Source organism: Xyrauchen texanus, chromosome 3 (genome assembly GCF_025860055.1).
Source record: "Xyrauchen texanus isolate HMW12.3.18 chromosome 3, RBS_HiC_50CHRs, whole genome shotgun sequence".
Taxonomy (NCBI): domain Eukaryota; kingdom Metazoa; phylum Chordata; class Actinopteri; order Cypriniformes; family Catostomidae; genus Xyrauchen; species Xyrauchen texanus.
The window spans coordinates 33417116-33435486 of NC_068278.1; the positions used below are offsets into that span (position 1 = coordinate 33417116).

The 18371-nt window shown below is 37.9% G+C and overlaps 1 protein-coding gene across 6 annotated transcripts in view; it reads left to right on the forward strand.

Moving 5' to 3' along the window:
* arhgef28a (Rho guanine nucleotide exchange factor (GEF) 28a) overlaps positions 1-17639 on the forward strand; it is a 109798-nt gene extending 92159 nt beyond the window's left edge. For all 6 annotated transcript variants that reach the window (XM_052102174.1, XM_052102199.1, XM_052102189.1 and 3 more), the window contains 2 exons: positions 13671-14001; positions 16204-17639. In XM_052102174.1, the coding sequence (XP_051958134.1) occupies positions 13671-14001; positions 16204-16358 (486 nt within the window). In that variant the 3' untranslated portion in view covers positions 16359-17639. The remainder of the gene's footprint in view (positions 1-13670; positions 14002-16203) is intronic.
* Positions 17640-18371: the final 732 nt, after the last annotated feature.

Sequence of the window (18371 nt, forward strand, 5' to 3'; positions counted from 1 at the left end):
TTATCTCTTTATCAAATTTGCTAAAAAGAGAGGCTGCAGTTGTAAACTATCTTAGGTTATTTCTATTTCTTTCTCTTACCAGTTAACATTTTTGAAGTTCATTACATTAATAGTATCCTTCCTCTAATCAGTGGCAAACCCTGTCATTGGCCTGTTCACTTAAAGGGATAGTTCACTCAAAATTAATAATTCTCTAAAAAGTTCCAAACTCAGATGACTTTCTTTATCAGAACAAAGCAAATGTATTTTGAAGGATGTATGATGTTTTTTTGTCCATACAATATAAGTCAATAGGGTCCAAAAATAATTAAATTCTTTATTCACCATAAGTCTTCACATCCAGCTGTTTGACATGGTAGCCAGGTCTTCAATCCTGGAATCATTGTACATCAATGAGACGTTGCATTTTCATTTTCTTCTGTTTACCATCAACATGTTGGCCAATGCGGTACATGTTAAAGGTATTCCAAAAAACTGTGATTTTAACTCGCATCTGTATTTTTGAAATAGCCGAACTGCGTATGAAAACCACAAACCTGGCAAAGTGCCCTGCACATGCATTAAGCATGAGAAACTGTGAACAAGCTTCTCTCATGAAAGAGCCAAGGATACTTCGAATATCAACATTTTTAGTGAATGAGGACTGGTCTGGTTCATAGCCCAAAGCAATCATATTACTTCTAAATACATGGATGAAATCACTTGAGTATGCTTTTATGCTGCCTCTGTCATTTTTTGGAGCTTGACATTTTTAGACCTCATTGACTACTTACATTGTATGGACAAAAACACCTTATACATTCTTCAAAACTAACTTTTATAAAATTACTGGATGGTATGAGGCTGAGTAAATGATGAGAGAGAACGTTTTTGGTTGAAATATTCCTTTATTGGATTATATGCATCAGAGTTATGCATTAAAACTACGCTTAAATTGTTATATTTATTTAGAATACATTTTTAAGCTGAACCTCTCTTGCCTCCTCTGTCGGATCGTCACTGGTGCCACTACACTATGAGTAAATGTGTTCTGAGTCTGAACGTAACCTGTGGGGTCTTTGGTGACCATTTGTGCATATGCATGTGTACAGGATGCATGTTCACGGATCTGTTTGTGGATGTTTGAAATATTCCCTTAACCTGTAGCTATGAGCTGCAGGCAAGTCATTAAAGCATTTGTGCACAGCGTGAGACTGGAGACGCCACTTTCTTCTGAATGCTGAAATATCTCTTTGCTCCTCATCCCTCTTTTACTCTGTTGCCAAAACACAGAGGTAGTGATGTCAGGGAAAGCTCTCCCAAATCTGGCTTTGAAGATGTAATAAAGCTGTCAGTTATGAATTCAGGGCAGAGAAGCTATATTTTTCTCTTTTTCTAAAGACCCTGTTTACTCCCATTTACTTTCTTTGTTGGTCTTTTATTTCCATTCTGTCGCTCTTTTTCTGTTCTTACTGTTCAGCATTCTCAGTTCCCTTCACGTTCACGCTCTCTATCCCTCTTGTAGGTCGTTTTCTTTGGCTTTGTTCATGCTGTACACAAATCTGATTTGGTTTGGTTTTTAAATTCGATCTTTAAGACCTAGTGTCCGCAGTGTCATTTTGAAAGTGAGGAAATCTGATCCGTTTATTTAGATCACGTTGTCAATATCCAGTGTGATGCTATATTATTGATGTAAGCATCAACAATGCAAAGAGACTTTCATACAACAAATGAGAATTGCTGTCAGTTGCCACTTATGTGTATCATGACATCTCTCTGTGGTGTTGAACTCACCATGAGAGAATATAAGGGAGGTAGATTCCACATTAATGCAGTGTGTCCAAACTGCTGACTTGTTCACTCATTGACTACATAGTGAATGTCACATAGTTCACTTAAGTCGCTGTACGGTTAAAGAGTGAGCAAAAATTATTGTGATTCAGCAATATTGTGCAAGGCAATATTGTGCACTTTTACATACACGTTGTGTCCTAAATTATGCACAAAAAAAAAAAACATTTTAAATATGAACTGACCATTCAGGTTGACACGATCCAAAAAAATCTGATTTTAAGTGTCATGAAACCCACCTTGTTCAGCACCAATCATTCACATATCAGACTGAACAAAGGCTTAAAATGGGTGGGAAAATATAAAAATATTTATTGTGGGCTGGAAGAGGGAGGACGGGAGGGGGTCAAGAGCTACTTCTAAATACATTTGGAATACCGTAATTTCCGGACTATTGAGCGCACCTGAATATAAGCCGCACCCACTGATTTTTTAAAAAAATATTATTTTGAACATAAATAAGCCGCACCTGTCTATAAGCCGCAGGTGCCTACCGGTACATTGAAACAAATTAACTTTACACAGGCTTTAACGAAACACGGCTTGTAACAAAAATAAATAGGCTTTAACGAAACACGGTGTGGCAGCGGGGCGTGGTCAAGCGCCCGTCCGGAGAGAAAAGCGGTAAGCTTAGCTTACATCTGAGCTAAATTATGTCTAACACCGGTGTCTAATTTCAGTAAGCATGGGAGAGCGGCATAAAAGGCAGCAGCCACAGAGCTGAGAAAGTGACACACGTCAGTCTAGTGTTGGCGATAGAAGAATTGAGAAACTTTATAAAATTGATTGTAAACATTGCTGTGGCCATTAAAAGCCTTACCTGGAGCGTCAAGTGCCCTGCTGAAAACTGTCACACTGGTGCCCGTGTGACAGTTTTCCCAAGAAGGACACGTGAAGCAGGGCACTTGAAACACACGGCTTGTAATAAAACATTTGCAGTAAACAGTAGCCTACCAAGAAAGTCATTGGTCACTATCTTCCTCGTCCTGTGCACTGAAACCACTGAAGTCATCTCCTTCGGTGTCGGAGTTGAATAGCCTCAGAATAGCCTCAGATTTAGTTGTCTTTTGCACTGAGTCAATTCCTCACGCTGCTGTTTCCAACGTCTCCCGTGCAGCAGCTCTATTTCCTTTCCAACAGCCAGATCAATCACCTTCAACTTGAAAGCAGCATCATGCGTTTCTCCATGTCTTTGCCATGGTGAGGGTGACAAAATGACTACCGTAATCAGAATATTGGGAAGTTTGAGCGCTCGATTTAATCTAAACAGTAAACAAAAAAGTTGTTTGACCTTAACCCGTTCGGAAATTTCATTGGTCTAATGAAAGCTTCACGCCAAAAAACTGAGCACGTCACAGAAAGTTTTTTTTTTTTTATAAAATCTGAAAGCGGGAAAAATCCATATATTAGCCGCGTCATTGTATAAGCCGCGAGGTTCAAAGCGTCGGAAAAAAGTTGCGGCTTATAGTCCGGAAATTACGGTACACAGCTGCTTCGTGTTTGAAGCGTGACAGCGGCCGGCCAACAAACATGCTCAATTTGGTGCGGTTATTGACTGTGGTCCATTCCAATGAGTGATTTCTATTTAGCCAGTCCATTATCATATACAAAAAATAATTGATGGAATCAGCACTCCGTCTAACAGCTCTCCCATATAAACAGCATGTTTTGGAGCATGAGTAGCAGAGCTGCAGCCAAGAAACTCTCACGCTGGTCCGGTTAGGGACTGTGGTCCATTTTGTGGAGTGATTTCGATCTGACCATGGTGTTTAGTGTAAAAGTCTGTTCTCATGTCTTTTCCCAGAGTGCTCATTGCTGTTGAAGTCTCATGTCTGCCCGCAACAAAGGTTATGTCCTTGAGTTTGAATTCTCCGCTGTAATGAGCTCAACCGTGAGGTAGGGCTGATTGGATGGAAGTGTTACGCCTCTTGAATAATGTGGAGAAATGCTCTGAATCTAATGACATACATGTGCACTGTCCTACCAATCATAACTCGGAGTTTACGCATATACCTAATTTTTTTAACGTCGGTTCAACGTTAGTTTTTAAAAAAATAAAAAAACTTGTTTCCCTTAACAATAAACATGATCAGTGCTATCACTGTTTTCAGTGGTGTGCAACCTGGACATCTGTTAACATCTCAAAATGTTGACCCTTTAAAACCACATTTGGATGCTGTTCAGACTACCAATAACTAAACAGATGTTAGTTGGACAAGCCAAAAAATATTTTAAAGCCTTTGTTTCTATGTGTTCTCTCTCCTTCTCTCCCTCTCTCCCTCCCTCTCTCCCTCCATGTCCTTGAAGTGAAGTTTTTGGGCTGATTGGATTAAAACCAGTGACCAGTCCTCACAACACGCCTCAACAAATAATTACAAAAATGGTAGAAACCCAAACAGTGATTTTTATCAAGTCCAATGTTGCCTTTTTAAGCCCAGAAAAATCAGGTGTGGCAAGCCAGCAAGGAGGAAAACATTTCCTTTGCCTGCCTCTTGTACACAGAGAGGATTAAATTGCGGTCAAATGTCTGTTTCTCAAACACTCATAAACACAGTCAAGCCTCTGATTCATTAACTGGTATAATGAGAGAAATTCATGGCTCATCAGTCTTCTGCCTTGTGAGGTGGTCGTAGCCTCTGCCTTTTGACTGTGTGCTAATAAACAACCTAATGATTAATGATAATTGAAAAACCCCTTCCAAAGCAAAATAATTAAAAACAACTCTGTGTACTCCATTTTGCAGGTCAGGAAAGTGATGTTTCATTAGGATGTGTCGTATGAAAGGATGGTTTTAAAATGGAAGTACAAGGGCGAGATGTAGGGCAATAGTGTTCATCTGATGACTAACTGCTCTGTTGCATCGTCACTACATACAGAAACTTTCTGTTAAGCTCTTTGTTCATTGAGCAAACTGCTTAAATACTTGCTGTACAGACATCAGTAAACCTTTAAAGTTCTTATTAGACAAAGACTAGCATTTATGAGGTATCTAAAAAAACAGATGTTTAAACCAATGTTTTTTTTAATGGGTTTTTAGGAATGCTGTGTTTTGTTATATGACATCACTTGTCAAAGAGGTATTGTATCAGGATGCTTTGTTTTGTATTAAAACTAGGGCTGTCACTCGATTAAAAATTGATTACATGATATGCTGATTACTTAAATTACTCACAAGTATTTGCATATATCAGTATTTTATTTATTTTTCATTTATTTACATTCATGAGTGCTAGAACTTGTGCCACATGAGAACTTGTGCTGTTTATCTTTAAAAATAATGCAAGTTCCTGTGTGAATGTATGTCACTGAACAAGCTTCTCTCATGCACTCAAGATTTTCTTGTGGGTCATTTTTAAAACTTTAAAGTGAGGAACTTCTCAATGCTATTGCACTCACTGTTTCTGTTATTGCTGTTACGTGGATTCCCCTCAGCGTAGCATTCATGATGTAATGACTAAAATACTGTAGCTACTCTCAGTCTGTATCCTCCATCTAAGCTTTGACCTTTGGAGGAATACATGTCTATGTCTGCCTTTAAGACTCTCCCACACACATGAACCGCACACAATGGATCTTCTTCAGGCCAAAGTCTTTTTATTTGTGTTATTGTGTGCGGGGGCTGATTAACACAGAATGGCAGTTTTTAGTGTTTTTGAAAGATGTTCAATGATGATGATTCAGCCTGGCCTTTAACATATATACGTAAAAAACTGAATGAACAAGTGACTGGTTAGGAGAAGAGTAGAGAAGAGTTGAGGTTTGATGGCAAAACAAAACATTACACTCTGATATCAATTTCCCTAATTAAAATATTTATTATTGTGATCACAAATTAAATACATTGGACATACAGTATTATTCTGACCATTAATTTAATTATTCTTTGTCTAAACTTATTAGTTCTACATATTTAGTATGCATAGCTTCACTTAAACTATAGATTTTCTGTCAGATCAAGTTAGTCCATTAGTTTCTCTAATTTAATAAGTGATAACAAATATTCACCACTCTACACTTTGAATGTTTAATAAATTGTACAAGTGAGGAAACTTCATCAATGACAACACTAAGCACACTAAAGGTGACTTCTACCAAAACACACCTTTTACGGTAAAACATCATTAGAACCACTAAATAGAGATAAAACAACTATTAATATATAAATAAGTATGTCCTTTTAATTCACCATGCTTTAACCAAAAAAACTTAAAATTTAAGGTCAAGGGATTATGGATATTGCCTCTAGTCAATGTATATAATTTAGGATACAATGTGTCAATTTCCAGTGAGCATGCTAAGTAGCAGATGCAATAGTATGAAGTTTATCATGCTGAGCCTTACAGGGTTGATTGAACCATGATTTTTCAGGACTTTTAACAGATGATACTTAAACATAATAAAAACTTCGATTCCCTGATATTTCCTAGTGTTCCATGACCTTGGATCCCTGACCTTAATTAACTTGAAACAGGACACTTAAAATGTGCAATTCACAGAGGTTCATAAAGGTTCCTCAGAATATCCACTAAATAGACAATCCTATGCAGTTATTTTGCAAAAACACATGTCAACAAGTAAGATCAATATAACAATCCAATATTCTGAAGTAAATATTACTTATCAATATTTACTTATCAGAAATAAATATTAAATAAGAAAATATTAATTGTCAAAGTATCGAGCCAAAACTAGTTTAATAGCATACTAGTGGCAATAACAAGTAGGGGAGAATTATTCTGCCAAAAATGGCTTCCTTAGCACTGACAGAATCAGTGATCCAACTGAAAATGCTCAAAAGTGAGTTCTACCTACACCACCAAACTTGACATTATATGTTCACACTGTTTACAGTTTCTCATACTTAAATGGCATAAACGTTGACTGTACCGATTGTTTTAAGTACTATCAATGTTTTCTAAATTAGGTAGCTCAATCAACTTTCAAAATAGAGTTTGTCTGAGAAAATGGAAGTTGGCTTTTTTACAGTGATGTGTGTGTGTGTGTGTGTGTGTGTGTGTGTGTGTGTGTGTGTGTGTGTGTGTGTGTCAGTTGAAGTCTGAAGTTTACATACACTTAAGCTGAAGTCATTAAAGCCATAATTTCAACCTTGAAGTCATTAAAACAATTTTTTTTACCACTCCACAGATTTCATATTAGAAAATTATAGTTTTGGCAAGTCGTTAGAACATCAACTTTGTGCACGTCATGAGTAATTTTTCAATGAGTAATTGTTTATAGACAGATTGTTTCACTTTTAATTGACTATATCAAAATTCCAGTGGGTCATACGTTTACATACACATAAGTTAACTGTGCCTTTAAGCAGCTTGTTTTTCCAGAAAATTATGTCAGGCTTTTAGGCAATTAGCTTCTGATAGGCTGATTCACTAACTGGAGTCAATTGGAGGTGTACCTGTGGAAGTTTTTTAAGTCTACCTTCAAACCCAGTGCCTCTTTGCTTGACATCATGGGAAAATCAAAAGAAATCAGCCAAGGCCTCATAAACAATTGTGGACCTCCACAAGTCTGGTTCATCCTTGAGAGCAATTTACAAATGCCTTAAGGTACCACGTTCATCTGTACAAACAATAAAACACAAGTATAAACACCATGGGCTTACGCAGCCATCATACCACTCAGGAAGGAGATACATTCTGTCTCCTAGAGATTACCGTAGTTTGGTGCGAAGAGTGTCGATAAATCCCAGAACAACAGCAAAGGACCTTGTGAAGATGCTGGAGGAATCAGGAAGACAAGTATCTATATCCACACCAAAATCAGTCCTATATTGTCATAACCTGAGAGGCTGGTCAGCAAGGAAGAAACCACTGCTTCAAAACCACCATAAAAAAGCCAGACTACAGTTTGCAAGTGCACAGGGGACAAAGATCTTACTTTTTGGAGAAATGTCCTCTGGTCTGATGAAACAAAAATGTAACTGTTTGGTCATAATGTCCATCATTATGTTTGGAGGAAAGATGGTGAGGCTTGAAAGCCAAAGAACACCATCCCAACCATGAAGCATTGGGGTGCTTTGCTGCAGGAGGGACTGGTTCACTTCACAAAATAGATGGCATCATGAGGAAGGAAAATGATGTGGATACATTGAAGCAACATCTCAACACATCATCCAGGAAGTTAAAACTTGGTCACAAATGAGTCTTCCAAATGGACAATGACCACAAGCATACCTCCAAAGTTGTGGCAAAATGGCTTAAGGACAACAAATTCAAGGGATTAGAGTGGCCATCGCAAAGCCCTGACCTCAATCTGATAGAAAATTTGTGGGAAGAACTGAAAAAGTGTGTGCGAGCAAAGAGGCCTACAAACCTGACTCAGTTACACCAGTTCTTTCTGGACGAATGGGCCAAAATTCCAGCAACTTATTGTGAGAAGCATGTGGAAGGCTACCCTAAATGTTTGAATCAAGTTAAACAATTTTATGGCAATGATACCAAATACTAACAAATTTTATATAAACTTCTGACCCACAGGGAATGTAATGAAAGAAAAAAAGCTGAAATAAATAATTCTCTACTATTATTCTGACATTTCACATTCTTAAAATAAAGTAGTGATCCTAACTGACCTAAGACAGGAAATGTTTTCTACGATTAAATGTCAGGACTTTTGAGTTTAGATGTATTTGGCTTAGGTGTATGTAAACTTCTGACGTCAACTCACCAGAGCTTCACAGGTTGCCACTAGAGTCCTCTTCCACTCCTACATGACGGAGCTGGTGGATGTTGGAGACCTTGTGCTCCTCCACCTTCCGTTTGAGGATGCTCCACAGATGCTCAATAGGGTTTAGGTCTGGAGACATGCTTGGCCAGTCCATCACCTTCACCCTCAGCTTTTTTAGCAAGGCAGTGGTCGTCTTTGAGGTGTGTTTGGGGTCGTTATCATGCTGGAATACTGCCCTGCGGCCCAGTCTCCGAAGGAAGGGGATCATGCTCTGCTTCAATATGTCACAGTACATGTTGGCATTCATAGTTCCCTCAACGAACTGTAGCTCCCCAGTGCACTCATGCAGCCCCAGACCATGACACTCCCACCACCATGCTTGACGTTAGGCAAGACACGCTTGTCTTTGTACTCCTCGCCTGGTTTCCACCATATGAACCAAATACAGGTGAAACTCAAAAAATTAGAATATCGTGCAAAAGTTCATTAATTTCAGTAATTCAACTTAAAAGGTGAAACTAATATATTATATAGACTCATTACAAGCAAAGTAAGATATTTCAAGCCTTTATTTGATATAATTTTTATGATTATGGCTTACAGCTTATGAAAACCCCAAATTCAGAATCTCAGAAAATTAGAATATTGTGAAAAGGTTCAGTATTGTAGGCTCAAAGTGTCACACTCTAATCAGCTAATTAATCCAAAACACCTGCAAAGGGTTCCTGAGCCTTTAAATGGTCTCTCAATCTGGTTCAGTTGAATTCACAATCATGGGGAAGACTGCTGACCTGACAGTTGTGCAGAAAACCATCATTGACACCCTCCACAAGGAGGGAAAGCCTCAAAAGGTAATTGCAAAAGAAGTTGGATGTTCTCAAAGTGCTGTATCAAAGCACATTAATAGAAAGTTAAGTGGAAGGGAAAAGTGTGGAAGAAAAAGGTGCACAAGCAGCAGGGATGATCAGTAGCCTGGAGAGGATTGTCAGGAAAAGGCCATTCAAATGTGTGGGGAGCTTCACAAGGAGTGGACTGAGGCTGGAGTTACTGCATCAAGAGCCACCACACACAGACGGGTCCTGGACATGGGCTTCAAATGTCGCCAGAAGCGCCTTACCTGGGCTAAAGAAAAAAAGAACTGGTCTGTTGCTCAGTGGTCCAAAGTCCTCTTTTCTGATGAGAGCAAATTTTGCATCTCATTTGGAAACCAAGGTCCCAGAGTCTGGAGGAAGAATGGAGAGGCACACAATCCAAGATGCTTGAAGTCCAGTGTGAAGTTTCCACAGTCTGTGTTGGTTTGGGGAGCCATGTCATCGGCTGGTGTTGGTCCACTGTGCTTTATTAAGTCCAGAGAACCTGGTTCAATGACCATGGTATTACTGTGCTTGATTGGCCAGCAAACTCGCCTGACCTGAACCCCATAGAGAATCTATGGGGCATTGCCAAGAGAAAGATGAGAGACATGAGACCAAACAATGCAGAAGAGCTGAAGGCCGCTATTGAAGCATCTTGGTCTTCCATAACACCTCAGCAGTGCCACAGGCTGATAGCATCCATGCCACGCTGCATTGAGGCAGTAATTAATGCGAAAGGGGCCCAAACCAAGTACTGAGTACATATGCATGATTATACTTTTCAGAGGGCCGACATTTCTGTATTTAAAATCCTTTTTTATTGATTTCATGTAATATTCTAATTTTCTGAGATTCTGAATTTGGGGTTTTCATAAGCTGTAAGCCATAATCATAAAAATTATATCAAATAAAGGCTTGAAATATCTTACTTCGCTTGTAATGAGTCTATATAATATATTAGTTTCACCTTTTAAGTTGAATTACTGAAATTAATGAACTTTTGCACGATATTCTAATTTTTCGAGTTTCACCTGTAAGTTTATCTTCGTTGGTTCCAGTAATCCATGTCCTTAGTCTGCTTGTCTACAGCAAACTGTTTGCGGGCTTTCTTGTGCATCATCTTTAGAAGAGGCTTCCTTCTGGGACGACAGCCATGCAGACTAACTTGATGCAATGTGCGGCGTATGGTCTGAGCACTGACAGGCTGACCCCCCACCCCTTCAACCTCTGCAGCAAATGCTGGCAGCACTCATAAGTCTATTTCCCAAAGACAACTTCTGGATATGACGCTGAGCATGTGCACTCAACTTCTTTGGTCGACAATGGTGAGGCCTGTTCTGAGTGGAACCTGTCCTGTTAAACCGCTGTATGGTCTTGGCCACCGTACTGCAGCTCAGTGTCAGGGTCTTGGTAATCGTCTTATAGCCTATGCCATCTTTATGTAGAGCAACAATTCTTTTTTTCAGATCCTCAGAGAGTTCTTTGCCATGAGGTGCCATGTTGAACTTCCAGTGACCAGTATGAGGGAGTGTGAGAGCGGTGACACCAAATTTAACACACCTGCTCCCCATTCACACATGAGTCCTTGTAACACTAACGAGTCACATGACACCGGGGAGGGAAAATGGCTAATTGGGACCAATTTGGACATTTTCACTTAGGGGTGTACTCACTTTTGTTGCCAGCGGTGTAGACATTAATGGCTGTGTGTTGAGTTATTTTGAGGGGACAGCAAATTTACACTGTTATACAAGCTGTACACTCACTAATTTACATTGTAGCAAAGTGTAATTTCTTGAGTGTTGTCACATGAAAAGATGTAATCAAATATTAAAAAAAATGTGAGGGGTGTACTCACTTTTGTGAGATACTGTGTGTGTATATATATATATATATATATATATATATATATATATATATATATATATATATATATATATATGTACAGTATATACATACATACAGTCAGGTCCATAAATATTGGGACATCGACACAATTCTAATCTTTTTGGCTCTATACACCACCACAATGGATTTGAAATGAAATGAATCCGATTGAGCATGCATTTCACTTGCTGAAGACAAAACTGAAGGGAAAATGCCCCAAGAACAAGCAGGAACTGAAGACAGTTGCAGTAGAGGCCTGGCAGAGCATCACCAGGGATGAAACCAAGCGTCTGGTGATGTCTATGCGTTGCAGACTTCAGGCTGTAATTGATTGCAAAGGATTTGCAACCAAGTATTAAAAAGTGAAAGTTTGATTTATGTATAATAAATCAAAATATAAGATAATCTGTCCCATTACTTTTGGTCCCTTAAAAAGTGGGAGGCACATATACAAACTGTTGTAATTCCTACACCGTTCACCTGATTTGGATGTAAATACCCTCAAATTAAAGCTGAAAGTCTGCAGTTAAAGCACATCTTGTTCGTTTCATTTCAAATCCATTGTGGTGGTGTATAGAGCCAAAAAGATTAGAATTGTGTCGATGTCCCAATATTTATGGACCTGACTGTATATACACACATACATACACACACACACACACACACAGGCGGCCAAAACTTTGGAATAATATACAGATTTTGCTCTTATGGAAAGAAATTGGTACTGTTATTCACCAAAGTGGTATTCAACTGATCACAATGTAGTCAGGACATTAATAACTTGAAAAATTACTATTACAATTTGAATTTTTTCACTACTTCATTAGAACTACTTCAAAAAGTTCTCATCAAAAAATGCTCCACGTGCAGCAATGACAGCTTTGCAGATCCTTGGCATTCTAGCTGTCAGTTTGTCCAGATACTCAGGTGCCATTTCACCCCACACTTCCTGTTGCACTTGCCATAGATGTGGCTGTCTGGTCAGGCACTTATCACGCACCTTACAGTCTAGCTGATCCCACAAAATCTCAATGTGGTTAAGATCCATAACACTCTTTTCCAATTATCTGTTGTCCAATGTCTGCCCACTCTAACATGTTCTTTTTGTTTTTCTGTTTCAAAAGTGGCTTTTTCTTTGCAATTCTTCTCATAAGTCCTGCACCCCTGAGTCTTCTCTTTACTGTTGGAAATGAGCTGGTAGAATTCAATTAAGCTGTAATCTGAGCACATGTGAGGCATCTATTTCTCTAACTAGAGACACTGATGTACTTATCCTCTTGTTTAGTTGTGCATCTGGCCTTCCACATCTCTTTCTGTCCTTGTTAGAGCCAGTTGTCCTTTGTCTTTGAAGACTGTAGTGTACACCTTTGTATGAAATCTTCAGTTTTTTGGCAATTTCAAGCATTGTATAGCATTCAATCCTCAAAACAATGATTGACTGACTCGTTTCTACAGAAAGCTGCTTCTTTCTTGCCATTTTTTACCTAATATTGTCCTTAAGACATGCCAGTCTATTGCATTCTGTGGCTACCCAAAAACAAACACAAAGACAATGTTAAGCAAACCAAACAGCTTTCAACTGTGTTTGATATAAAGGCAAGTGAATTTCTAGTACCAAATTAGCAATTTAGCATGATTAATCAAGGTTAAGGTGTTGGAGTGATGGCTGCTGGAAATGGGTCTAGATTTGATCAAAAATGACTTTTTTCAAATAGCGATGGTGCTATTTTTTACATCAGTATTGACTTGACTATACGTTGTGATCAGTCAAGCTTTTGGTCGCCAGTGTAACTCCTTTTTCACTGTACATTCTGCCATCGCAGTTTAGGCAGGATCATGATTTCAAGCTCGATACACTTCCTAGAGCTTGACAATTCGCTTGCATTATATGGACCAACAGAGCTGAGATATTCTTAAAAAAAAAATTGTGTTCTGCAGAAGAAAGAATGTCATACATATCTGGGATGGCATGAGGATGAGTAAATGATGATAAATTTTTCATTTTTTTGGTTATGTTTGTGACATCATATCCATTAAGTTTTCTTAACCACCTGTTTTTGCAGGTTGTGTTTAAATAGATTGGTTGGACTAGGAAGGAGGCTTTGTGTTGTGAGGTCATTATTATTTGTGTAGTGCTTGTCACAAAACACATTGTTTCAAAGTAGCTTTACATTTTTTTTTTTTATGTCTAAAAGCCCCCAGTGAAAATCATGCCTTAATGTTTTTGTCTAATTTCTAATACTTTTCTTTTTTAGTCATTATGATGGATTAATATGGTGTGGTGAGGATGTCATTACTTGGGTGTTTTAATGAGAATTAGGTACAGTAATTGTGTAGCTTAAACATAAGTTGTGTTGGTTAGATATTGTAGTGTTTGATATGTGAGTGATGCACCGCTACATCCCTGTCTTGCAGGATGCCGGTCACGGTCATTTGGGTGGCCAGGATGAGCATGGATCCATTTTTGTGAATGAGGCAGCATTTTGGTCTCCCTCTCTAAACAACAGACATGTCCACCTTCATCATCCACACCATCATCAACAGATTGCCCACTTGCACTCAGGATCTCTAGGATACTCGGACTCTCCAAATGCTCAGAACAGTCTCAATTCACTACTGGCACGGTCTAACCACAGACAGAGCTCAGCTGGAGTGTCAGATGCTCCTACAAGGCATGAGAGCTGGACTGGAGGCACAATGTTCTCGGCCCCTCAGAGAAATCAAGGAACAGGGAGCCCAAACAATGGTAATATTTTCATCCAAGTAACCTTTTGTGTTTACAATACTCTGCTGAAAAGACCAGCGTAAGTTGTGTTTTGTTGGCTTGGGATGCTGGCTTGCTGGTGTCCCACATTAGGCCTCTTAACTACCTTGAAAGCTTGTCTATAATGGTCCATCAGCTAGACCAGCACTAATCGGATAAAAAAACAGCCTGGACCAGCATGGACATTCATGCTGGTCTAATATGCTGTTTTCAGCTGGTTATGCCACAAATGCAAATCAAAATTTGTGTTTAAAAACAAAAACCTATCCCCACTCTATTACACACAGGTACAAACACACACAGACACACTTCTGTCTCAGCAATCAATTGCACCTCTGTTTATTGACTGCCGGCATGACAGTGGCGTGTGAATCAAGAGCTGCCAGCTATGGGAGACTGATTGAAATATTGATTTAAAAAATATTTTCCAAACTCATTACAGAACGACCTGTCATCATACAAGAGAGAGAGCGAGGGAGAGATCTTATTAATCAGATTTTTCCACATGAGCTATCAAAGTTGTCTGTTTAACATTATAAATTGTCTCTTTCTGTCAGATATACTGTACAAACACCCACATAAAAACACTTAATCTCTGAAATGGATAAAGTTGAATACTTGTTGAATTCATAAGTCTTGTTATTTACCTGATTTAGCTGTCGCAGCTAAAGGTTGCTAAAGGTCTCTTGTGTATTGATCGCCTTATTAACCCTCTCCCGTTATTGACAGGCCGTAAATTCTTAGTGCAGATGGGTTTATGTTTGGCTAGATTAGGGCCCCACTTCCTAGCCTTATTGCTTATAGTATCTTATTGAACCCAATAAAGCTGTGATTAATCATATTTGATTAATGATTTACTAAAGCCTTTACAACATCTACATTAATTATTTGCTGAAAAACCTGTTGTTTGCAATTTACTATATGTCTACTGCTTCCTGGTGAAAGTTTCTGTGCTCTTTTGGAATTAGAAGACCTCATTAAGGTTTCCTTTCCTTATACTTCCATTTCTTGCGTCTTAGCTCCACCCTCTTAGAAAATGAGAAAAGTATGCAAGGAAAAGAAAACCAAGACAGAGGAATCAAAGAAAGACGTATTTGTTAAATTAAATGTCCTTGCTTATTCGAACATCACTTCAGAGTGCCGTCTTTGCGTAGCTGCATTACATTGGAGTGCCTATTGTTATGTGGTTGTAACTTGACTTATTAATATAGTCATAATAAATCATAATAATTCAAGATGCAGTTTTGAAATTTTTAGTTTCAAGTTATAACATTAAGGTGCTATTTCTACTTGTTCTGACCCTTAAATAATAATTTTGTTGGTGTAACCTCTAATGCATCCAGGTTGATTTAGTCATTAAATAATATTTTGACTTCAATAAACCCATTAATTTAGATGCATTACTAAGAGTCTTGCAAAAACACAAGCTTGACCTGAATACTTTTCTTGAAAAAACAGAGGCATAACCTTAAAGGTACAAACTCAAGGCTCAAGCAATGAACATACAAAGGAGTGGAACTTAAATGGAGCCTAACACAGGTGAAGGCAATAATTAAATAAACGTGTGTCCACAATGGTAATAATTCATAAAACAAGCTGATTGTGCAGTTGTTGTCTGTTGGCTTAAGTCACTGGAATCTCCTTACAGTCCACTTGAATCCTAATGCACATACATTTTACTATTAGCTGTCTTTCACAATATCTGTCTAGATTATGAATGCTTTGATTGAAGTGCTGTTAAATGAACAGTACACAGCACTGGTTTAATTATTTATTCAGATATCAAGACTGCAAACTTACAGTATTCATTGTTTGACCTTTACTGTTCAAACAGGGCTAAGCTAACAACATTAGCTCACATGCTTTGATTTGAAAACAATGAAACTGGGCATGGTTGTAGTCCCCATTTAGAAGCAGGTAATGTGAGAGTGATTCATGAATTTAATTCACAACATAACATGAATGTAAAGAACACTTGATAGTTCACGCCTCTCTGACACATACATGGCAAGTCAACACTTAAATGCTTACCCTTGTGTGGGTTAAAATATTTATTTAATTTGAGGTTTTTTTTTGGACTTTATTTTATTATTTATATATATTTTTTTAAATATCATGACTTTAACGGTGACTGTATTGGTGAAAGAGTAAATTAATATTAGCATTCTATTTTTGTCTTCACAGATGTGGGTCAGCTCTATGTCCGAGAATCTTGGTCAGAAGGAGTAACAGGAGCAGAGCTTTATCAAGCCGACGTCCTCCTCGTCCACCAGCCCTTTGTTACCATGGAGACAGAGAACAGAGATACTGATGGAGAAGAGAATATTGTGTATCTATGAAATGACCAAACAAGCTTTAGTTGATTTTTATAAAATATATTTTGAACTTGGATTTGCATTTTGAGATTTGGACCAGGCTCTGATTCCACTCTTTAGTTTTTTTTTTGTTTTATCTTAGACCTTCTGTGACATTCTCTTCTCTTTGTGTCTGTTTGTGAGATATGGTTTGTCTGAGTGGCTGTATTTTGCTTTGTTGCCTAGAGCTTGCAATGACAGAATCAGGTTAGACAGTTTCAGCACACTTTTAGTCACACACACACAAACCCCACTACCACCCACATTGCTGCAAAATTTATTTTTCTCAAAATGTCCATGTCCGTTTGCATCGGGACACTAAAATGCTGATCCCTTTCTTGCAGAAGATGAAAGATGCCTTGATTTATATAAAAGCATTCACTGCCTGCAGCACCATTCTGCACAGATGTAAGGGTAAAGAATCACATTGCCACTTCTTTCAAAATTCAATTTCTCACATTTGCAAATTGGTTTCACATGTCCATATGAAGGAGAATGTGTAACATGTGTCCTGCCTAACACCTCTAAAATATAAGCTTGTATGCTGATCATACAGCCTTTGCCTGATGATCAGCATCTTGTCATGTGCAGTGAATATCTGAAAAGTCTCATAAGAATTGAGATTTCACACTGTATACATCATTGCCAAATTTGTCTCTTGATTCTTACATGAGATCTAATTGATCTTTAAAAAGGTTGTCATATTGGCCTAAAGTTTTTTTTAAAATGCATTATGTAAATTACCCATAATACACACACATTCACATATCCCAATATAGCTCAGTTTCATTGTTTTGTGTTATGTGTATAAAGTCAGTACTTTTTGGTGTGTACACATATTTTTGAAAATGGCATAAATCCTGGACAACTGTAATTTCAAGCACATTCATAATAGAAAACAATACTTTAAAAATTAAATGTATATATCTTGATTGCGTTCCCTTTTAAATGATTTATTGTACTGAGGAAAAAAAACACCTTTTTCACTGTGCATGAGAACACGCTATCTTGTTTCATTTTTTTTTTTTTTTCAATGCACAGACCTAATTTATTGTTTATATGTTTTGAGGAACAATTTATATCTACATAGAGATTGTTTTTGTATAATTGTTGTATGTAGACAGTTTGACTGGTGTATCGAATGTTAAATGTAGTAAACATGTTGGAACCTGTTCATATATCAACTTTTGTGTTTTCCTTTTTGTTGTACATTTTCATCTACATGTTATTAACACCATGAAATCTGACATTAAATAGATATAAAGACTTGTGATGATTCTTGAGTACAGACAACTGATTTAGTTTAGAAAGGATATTAAATGTTTTACATAACGTTTTAAGGGAGAACTTTTATTTTTAACGTACTGTTATAATACTTGCTTGTTTTGATTATTGGGGGCTCTATGCCCCTGCCTCCAAGCCTGCTTTTTATCTTTGGGCCATTCCAACTGGCTGGAGAATGATACATAATATCCCTTCTGTTACCAAATCACCTAATCTTATTCTCAGGGGATGTACCTGAAATTGATAGTTGGTTAGGATTAGGATTACATCTGATCCCATGGTCCAGTGCTCAACAAGGATAAACTGTGCTTTTTTTTATGTACGGACCATTGCGTGGGTGTAAAAAGAAAAGAAAAAAGAATGGGAATCCCTTGTGTCACCAAATCACCATAATACCAATGTGAGGGGATGTCACTGAAGCTGATCGTATTTTGAGGATGGAATGGAATCCATGCATTTCGCTAAAGTGGTCAAAAACACAACGGTTGAGGAAAATGTGAATGAATGAAAGCTTGTTGAGGGGTGCCCCTTTGAATTCATAGCCAGTGTCTGGATCATACATTATCCATCTTGGATGACAAAAGTTACTCTTCATTCAGCATAAATCATTTGCTTGTAAAATGGCATATGTTTGTTAACGTATATAGACTGTTTTAGCATCCACAACAAGATCACTCTATGGGCTAATAAAGTTGTGCAGACTCACAAAGATTC